Below are 8,616 nucleotides of genomic sequence, written 5' to 3' on the forward strand. Positions count from 1 at the left end.
CAAAATCACCTCCCGTCCCCCTCCCTTTATCCACTCAGCAGCGATTAGCGTAACTTTTCAGTTACATCTGGTATATATATATATATATATATATATATATATATATATATATATATATATATATATATATATATATATATTCCTTTTATTCATCCCCTCGGCAAACTTTGTCTTCAGGACTGGAATATCCCAGGTGTCAGCCGCAGTGCAGCGCCGCAAAGTGAGCTAGGGCGAGATGACTTGCTTAAAAGGCCACACAACGAGGCGGGTAGCCGAACTCGATTACTTTTGGGTACGAAGCAAAGACCGCACCACCGAGCCACGCTGGATAGTACTTTGCGACAAAAAAGCATCTTAAAGAAAATGTAGCACAAATCTGCTGCTCTTCGTGGAGGGAAGGAAAACTAAAATCTCGATTTCTACCCTGCATCAATCCCGGGTTATTTTAATTTGCTTGTGATGTGAATGCTGTATTACCGGGCTATCAGGACACAAAGCGCAATATGATCTTGACGCAATCAGTGTAGGATTGTAATTCCATATTTTGTTTCTTTTGGACTCTCCACAGCACTGTCCGTCTTTTCCAGAAACTAATCACGCAACACGAAACTACATAGTATCGTTTATATTGTAGAGGTGGATATATTATAACAATAAGTCATTGATATACTGAATATAAAGTTTGAGGTCAGTTTAATATATCCATAATATTATATATAATTTAAAGACTTTTTCACCATGGTGAAAAGAGCGTTTGATCAGAAGCTATCGGGACGTAGAGCTCAATATTTATGATCTTGACGCAATCAATATAGGGATAACCAATCAAGCTTTATTTATTTTTCTCTTTCTGGCTCTCCGTCTTTTCCATAACATAAACATGCAACACAAGACACACCAGAGAACACACGAAATCAACACGCATCCACCGATAATAGCTATAACCGCGATCTGAGATGCTGTGGTTTTGGGCTCTTCTTCTGTACGGTGCAGCTTCGGGTGATTTGTTGTTGATTGTATTGGGTGGAGTTGGATATGCTTTTGGAACGAAGCTGATGTTATATTCGTAAGAGATGATAGTGTTTTATTTTTAGATCTGTACTCTGAAGATATTTGCGTTGAATTTTCACGAGTTATCATTCTAGTGTCATTGTTCGCTATCGTAGGAGATGTAGTAGAACTCGTCTGAGAGTGTAAAGTAGCATTGACATTTCCTGTCATGTTGTTAAAATTGACTTCACTTACATTTATGTAATCAGCTGAAGTTGTCATTTTTGTTGGCAATGAATTATCAACGGAATTGGCACTTGTTCCTGGTAACGTTGTCAATAGTTTAGTTTCATCAATGTTTTTGGGTCCCCGTAAGTTTTTATTGATTCTGGAAACAGATGTTTTATTAGAAATTGTGGGGTTCTTGTGTCGTCTTGCAATTGTCTTTAAGACCGATATTAGAGAACCTGACGAAGTGGCATAAGATGATTGACCTTTAACTTTTATGGGTGTTTTTTTAGGAGAAATTGTCAAAAATGCTTTTGAGGATTCCTTGTTGAAGTTTGCATTTCCTGAGTTATTTTGTTTCATATTGGAAGTCGTGCTGGTTAATTGTTTTGATGTAGAATTTGTCTCTTCAGAGTTTCTGCTTTCATCATTTTCTGCCGATTTCAGTGTTGCCAGTGTTGATATCAACTTCGTCTCCATCGTTGTCGTCGTCGTTGTGGTTGTTGTCGTCATCTTGGTTGTTGTTGACGGTGTTGATGTTGTTGTTCGTTTATTTTTACACAATTCTAATTTAATTCGATGCGTAAGTTTTACCAAGTTTTTGAAACCAGAAACGAAATGCACAAATTCTGGAGCAGACGCAATAGCCTTTACTTCCGATTTTCTCACGCCACTCCCAACTCCGATGGAAATCATCTTGACGTCATCCCGCCTATGAATAACAGCAGCCATCTGTGTCGTAGCAGTTTCGTTCACTGACACGCCATCGGTAACAACTACGATGACGTTTTCAACATTCGGTCTATCACCTCTTTTTGGCGTCATTATAATGTCGTTCATACGTTCCAAAGCCAAATGCGTCCTCGTCCAACCGGGTCGAAATCGCATTTCTGCTATTTTCCTCAACAAGCGACTTTTCGCCGCGTCCCTGTCGAAGTAGGAGACAAAGTGAATGCTACTGGAGAAAGTAATAACGGCCACTCTGATTCCATACAATCTCACGTCCATGTCAACTACTATATCATGAACAAATTGACGAAGTAACATGAAGTTCTTATGCCCTACGGACCCGGAGGAATCCAACAAGAAAACAATATCCTTCTTTATCCCTCCTCTTCTAGTACATCCTGGTATTGCTTGCGTCGTTGTTATTATCATGATAATAACAATAATATTGAGGAGGTAGTGACTCGGTCTATACATAGTCACCATTTCTCTTGGCTTCATCATTTTGTTTATCTCTGGTTTATTTTTTCTCAGGACTGATTCAGTTATGTGTAGCTATAATCATTCCAGGACGGTTACTGGGAAACTGCCCTGTAGAAACATCAGATAAATAGTTTAAATCGATTGGGAACAACAATTATTTCAAAACAAATCGTGAGCTCATGATTACCTGATTCTATCTCCAGATATCCTGACACCGAAAAATATTGATTGAAAGTTTATCTTTTGATGATAACTGTATATCAAATTCAGCTATCTACTCTTTTGTACTTAAAATTTGAGCCAATTTTTCCGATTTTGACCAAATATTTTGTGAAAAGGCCTTTAAAATATTATGATTGAAATGCATGTAATAATATCTCAAAATAGTGGAGATAGAACCAGTTAATCTTCATCTCACGAAAGGTCTAATTCTAATTCATTAGTTCATTGTTATTATTAAGTATTCAAATGTGATCTATTTCTCCAATCGATATTACGTCGAGGTGAACTTGATGATAATAAGGAAATGCGATTTTCACAAATCATCCCCCTTAACTCATTCCTTACCAGTCATTTTCGGGACTATCTCCAAAACTTCATACCCAACTAACACAACAATATATTTTTATCACTTAAACACAATAGCAGTTAAGTTCTTGCGATACATAATCTCTTTAGCAAAACATGCTCTACAACACACTGTTGATTTTCTTTAAATAATTTTATGATGTAAATAAATTTGAATTTAAAAACATTTTGGTTGTATCGTAACAAATGTGACGATTTTCCAATAATTGGTAAGGCGAGGGTTGATTGTGTCCAACATATTTTTAAAGCTTGAAGAATAATTACTACGAATGTTAATGAATTACCTTATTAGCCTAGACTCCCCTAGATGTGTTTTTCTCTTATGTTATTTTTTGTCCTGAAATGATAATGAAAATGTTGCGGCTTGAATCTCGTAGGAAAAAATAACGATAACAATTGAAATGTAAGCTTAAATTTATTAAACGAAAACATAATGTAGACGTTTCGGGTTTCCCCTTTATCAACAAAACACGATGAAATGAGACATTAAGGACGATTGAGAGATGTGTGAATGGAATCATTAGTGTTTCAGTCATCGTGTTTTGTTAATAAAGGATAAACCCGAAACTTCAACAATATCTATCTTCGTTTACTAAATTGAAACTTACATTTCAATACTGCGTATCGTATTTTATTGACCTGGAATGCTAGGAAACTGCGAGAAGAAAAGCAGAATTACAACAAATTACATAACAAATGTGATCACCCATCTCAAAACAGACTAATGTTGGTAGGAATCTTCTTCTTCAAGTACCAAGTCTGTGCCAGACATCGGTGATCATGGTACGCCATTCATCTCTCTGATCAGATAACCTCCAAAAAACTAAAATTATTCTTCTCTTTCTTTGTCCCCCAGCTGTTCAAACTATTCAAATATGTTTTTCTTGGTCTACATTTACTCTTTTTACCTTCTATCTTTCCTGTGAGAGCAAGATGTTCAATACATTTATGTCGATTTAGGTGCCCTAAAAATTGCATTTGTCTTTTTCTTATTGTACGAATTAATAACCTTTGAGTTTCAGCTTGCTCTAATACTTCTTCATTAGTTTTCTTCTCTATCCATGAGATTCTTAACATTCTTCTAAGAAACCAAATTTCTGCTGCCTCAAGTTTCTTTCTGGAAAACGTCATCAAAACTTTAATTTTAAAAATTTAGCTTTTATATAGAGGAATATTCACTCAAAGAGCCTTACAAGGGGTCCCAGACCAACAGCAACACGTGACATGGAGATTCTACTCATGACTCTCGTTATATTATATTATTATATTATATTATAGCGATATTACATTTTATTTTGGACAGAGACAACCCTGTTAACGACCAGGTACTCATTTTAGACCTGAGTGCGGTGAGAGAATCTGAGTAAAGAGCCTTTTCCAAGGACTCAACTATGCGCCGAGTGAGGCTAGACCTTCCGATCCGAAAGCGAGTGTCATGCCTCTAGACCACATATCCGCACAATTTAGAATTCAAAATGCTAGGACATACTACGGCCTTCCAAGGATGTATTTAATGTGTATTTAATCTCCATCATTACGAATATGGGGCAGTGGCTCAGCGGTATTGTGTTTGCTTCGTACCCAAAAGGTACCTATCTAGTACGAATACTCGCTGCGCTATGTGTACTTGAGTAAATCCCCTCGCCCTAGCTCAGTTAGCGGCTCTGCACCCTGCACTGCGGTTGACGACTAGATTATTCCAGTCGTCCCTTGGAATAGACCCTAAAGACAGATGTTCCCTTGGAGATGATTAAAGGGAATTTTATTTATTTACTTTAGAATTAATCACAACTTTGATATTTATCTGCCGCTTTACAGAATGAACAAAATTGACGTCATTCAGCTCGTTGTTACTATTTTTAGACAACCTGTTATTGATAAGCTCCCAATGAATTTAAATGCCTTCTTACAACATGCTGCCGGCCGTGTTCCATGCAATGCAAATTGCCTGTCGTATATCTAATGCCTAAATGCTATTTTATTCCTTTGGGCTAGATTTAGTTTCTAACGTCAATGACAATGTCGAGGTTTTAAGGAGTATTTATTCTGCCGTACTCTGGAAAAACAAATATTTAAATATTTGGGCAGAAAACTCGATTTAACCCTCTCCTTACCGCCTATTGGAAAATCGCCACATTTGTTACGATACAACCGTCACTTTTCTCATCCAGATTTTTCTATAGTTATATAAACTTGACATTCTGAATTATAGCTCATATTGTCGAACAATAGTATGTATAGAATGTGCTTGTTGCTTTTCTGTTTGAGTAAGAAATGTCTGTTTTTGTGTTGGGTGAGTGTGAAGTTTTGGGGAAAATTCTGAAAATGGCTGGTAAGGAAAGGGTTAAATGGCTCTCGCAAAGTCCCTGGTTTAAGGGTTTTTCCAAGGTGAGGGTCATTTAAATCGATCTAGATTTGAACCACGAGTTTTCTGACCAAATTTTTAAATATGTGTTTGTCCAGAGAACGCGAGTGCTATCATCGAACGACTTTCTAGTAAGGTGATTTAAAAAATGAGCGTTTGAATAGTGTAATATCCACTAAACGTTTTCAATGTGATTTACAAGGGGTCCCTGACCAACAGCAACAGTTAACACGTAGGACGAGACGTGAGTGACGCCTGTTAGGCGAAATTTCATTTTTTTCCAACGAATTTTTTTCTGTTAACGGCCAGGTACTAATTTTAAAGCTGAGTACGGTGAGATTATGTGAGTAAAGAGCCTTTTCCAAGGATTCAACTATGCGCCAAGCTGGGTTCGAATCCAGGACCTTCCAATCCGAAAGGGAGTGTCATAACAATAGACTACCTCATAGCCGCACAAACATCTCTTTGCTAATGTGCGTGTTGTTTTTTTTGGTGTTTTTTATATTTGTTGCTGGGAATGGGGGGGGGGGGATAACATTCTAACTGATACTAAGCGTTTAGGTAGACTACTCACAATATCCACTAGACAGATGTAGAATACCACTAAACAAAATTCATGTGCAGCTTTTAACGTTTATGGTCCGATTGATATGATTAAGTGAGATCTAACTACTAACAATAATAACGAAAAGCTGAGTGACGTCAATTTCGTTCCTTTATAGGCCCAAGTACAGCCTTCAAATCATCGGAATTGACACAGTTCAATTTTATTTTTACAGACACTAAAAAGTAAACGACCTCTCTCTCTGTACCCAGTCACTCCGCATGTTTACTGAATCAATTGAGCAAACACACCCTTCGACAAAGTGACTAATGAAAGATACAAATCACTACTAACCTCATAGACCTAAGTCTTCCTCTCTGAATGTCTTTTAGATTTTTCTCTCTTTTATAACGTCCTTTCGGGGAAAATAGAATGTCCATTCATACTGTCACATCGAAATTCTAAAACATTATGTCCTAAGAAAATCAAAGAGAAATTTAGATATATGCTTTTCCTTGTGTTTACACTAAATCGTATGTATGTTCTTACAGATGGAATGATATGAATGTGTAAGTGTTGGTTATCTAAAATCCTATTTAATCCGCTTTTGCACACGATAAACATGCAATAAAAATAAATCTATTATCAAAATTGATCTTAATCACGGTTTGGTAATGTTAATGATGATTGTAAAGAATCAATATCGTCTAAACGGTGTTGGTGTCATGCAGAATAAATACAAGTATTCATCTATACAAAGATATGTACGCCACTCATCTCATTTATCTGTGGTGTTACAATCATCCTGTTTTGTTGATAAAGGCGAAACCCGAAACATTCATTTGATCTATTTTTGTAATTAAATTGAAGCTTACCTTCAACTTCACGTTATTATTTAATATAGATATATCGTAATAAGAATTAAAATAAATTTTGTTCGAAAGCCAGTCTCTACGTCATGTAAATACAAACGATTTCAAAGAAATGTTCACTTAGTCAATAAATGTAGTTACTGAAATCTTACAGCCTACAGTGAAAAAAGGGGGTCATATATAATATTTAAATGCTCAATAATCGGAAGCTTAAATTCGTCATTCACTGCTTAACGAACGACTATGGGTCTCCAATTTGATCAATATAAAGTCTTATCTCGATTTCTCCAACAGTTCTGCGCATGCTAATCAAAATAAGTCATAAATAAATTACAGCTTAATCGATTGACAATCCTCATACTGCCGAAGAAATGTCGAAACAAGAAACTCGAAATCACATTAGAAATATTCTTATATTATTATAAGGGGTGGTCATAGTGATGGTGAGTCAGTGATTTATTTGTCCTCGCTTGACAACACCATAAACATCATTGACCAGTATTAATATCTCTCGTACACTGAAAAATTGTATAATAAAAAATTTGGCCATAAAACTCGTCCTTCTTCAAACATGGCTCGATTAAAATTACCATAATGTTGTCAAAACCTTCAAACCTGGGACTTTAAGGATTGTTTCAGGCTTGACAGTTATTAACCCTCTCCATACAAGCCTTCTTCAGATTTTTCTTCAGAACTTCAAACCCATCCAACACTAAAACAGACATATCTAACTCAAACAGAAAAGCAACACGTACATTTTACACATAATATTGTTCGACAATAATATTATGAACTCTATTACAGGATGTCAAGTGTTTATAGCTATAAAAAAAAATAAATGAATCCTGGATGAGAGAAGTGACGGTTGCATCGTAACAAATGTGACGATTTTCCAATAGGTGGTAAGAAGAGGATTAAGCAAAACATTGAGGGGAAGGGCAGTATTGCAGAACTACTAGAAGCATCCAAAGAGAAAAGGCATCCAGTCATGTGGAAAACGTAGCCTTTTTATACCACATTATATATCTAGTAGTTTAACACTAGTTTTGATTCATATCTAAATAAAAAAGAAAAGAAAAAAAAGAAGAAAGAAATCAAAAAAAAAAAAGAACAAAAAACGAAATGCAAGATAAAAAAAATAATAATATTATGCGCATTCTCATTCATTGCAATGGAACTCACGGCAGTCACGCAACAACAGCTATAATAGTCTTATGTATGTGAAGACGTTGCCTTGACCTTAATCTCACTTTTATGGTGGTTTTGACAATAAATGATTTATCTAGATAGAATTATAATTATGATGGCAAATAACATATTTTGTTGAAATATGCGCGTTCTAATAGCTGAATGCTTCCTACTATAACAATTAGGGTTAATGTCACATATTTCTAAAAAAAAACAAACTCACGTTTAAGAAATCTGACTCGGGTACTTTTCAAAATATCAATTGTTAATCCCCTCACTTCAACATCTAAATAATCCTTCATATATTTAAACATAACAAGTATATATGTTAAAACAGCGGCATGGTGGTGTTCGTGGGGTGGGTGTGGGGGGGGGGGGGTTGGAGATGTACGGTAGCAGCTGCAGTGCAGCAAGGTGGTATTCTGGTCTGACAGTTCCCTTCGAGCAGGTTGGCAGATGGTTTAATTATAATCACATTTTTACCGTACCCAGATTGTAAAATTAGAAGCTTTCCGTAAGCATTTCTGATCTATTAATAATAATAATATGATAAAACCAGGGTGCTTACGTCTCGTCCTATAAGTGAAGTATTTGATATTGACATAAAACCCCTTGTAAAGTCCATATTTCGT

The 8,616-nt window shown here is 36.0% G+C and overlaps 1 protein-coding gene across 2 annotated transcripts; it reads right to left on the reverse strand.

Annotated features, from left to right (window-relative positions):
- Positions 1 to 678: 678 nt before the first annotated feature.
- LOC144958537 (uncharacterized) lies at positions 679 to 6,457 on the reverse strand. Of its 2 annotated transcripts, XM_078890583.1 has the most exons (3): positions 6,279 to 6,451; positions 3,300 to 3,352; positions 679 to 2,535 (listed from the first exon to the last, which is right to left on the reverse strand). In XM_078890583.1, the coding sequence occupies exon 3, from the start codon at positions 2,446 to 2,448 to the stop codon at positions 826 to 828; it is 1,623 nt and encodes a 540-aa protein (XP_078746709.1). In that variant the 5' UTR covers positions 2,449 to 2,535; positions 3,300 to 3,352; positions 6,279 to 6,451; the 3' UTR covers positions 679 to 825. The 2 variants fall into 2 exon arrangements, with proteins under 2 accessions (XP_078746709.1, XP_078746708.1); XM_078890582.1 differs by lacking the exon at positions 3,300 to 3,352 and having other exon boundaries at positions 6,279 to 6,457.
- Positions 6,458 to 8,616: the final 2,159 nt, after the last annotated feature.

The sequence above is a fragment of the Berghia stephanieae genome, chromosome 13 (genome assembly GCF_034508935.2).
Source record: "Berghia stephanieae isolate SIO BIC M18660-M18661 chromosome 13, UCSD_Bste_1.3, whole genome shotgun sequence".
Taxonomy (NCBI): domain Eukaryota; kingdom Metazoa; phylum Mollusca; class Gastropoda; order Nudibranchia; family Aeolidiidae; genus Berghia; species Berghia stephanieae.

Bases quoted from the DNA above. Each gene is read 5' to 3' on its own strand.
- LOC144958537 (XM_078890582.1), bottom strand. From the start codon at position 2,448: ATGATGAAGCCAAGAGAAATGGTGACTATGTATAGACCGAGTCACTAC.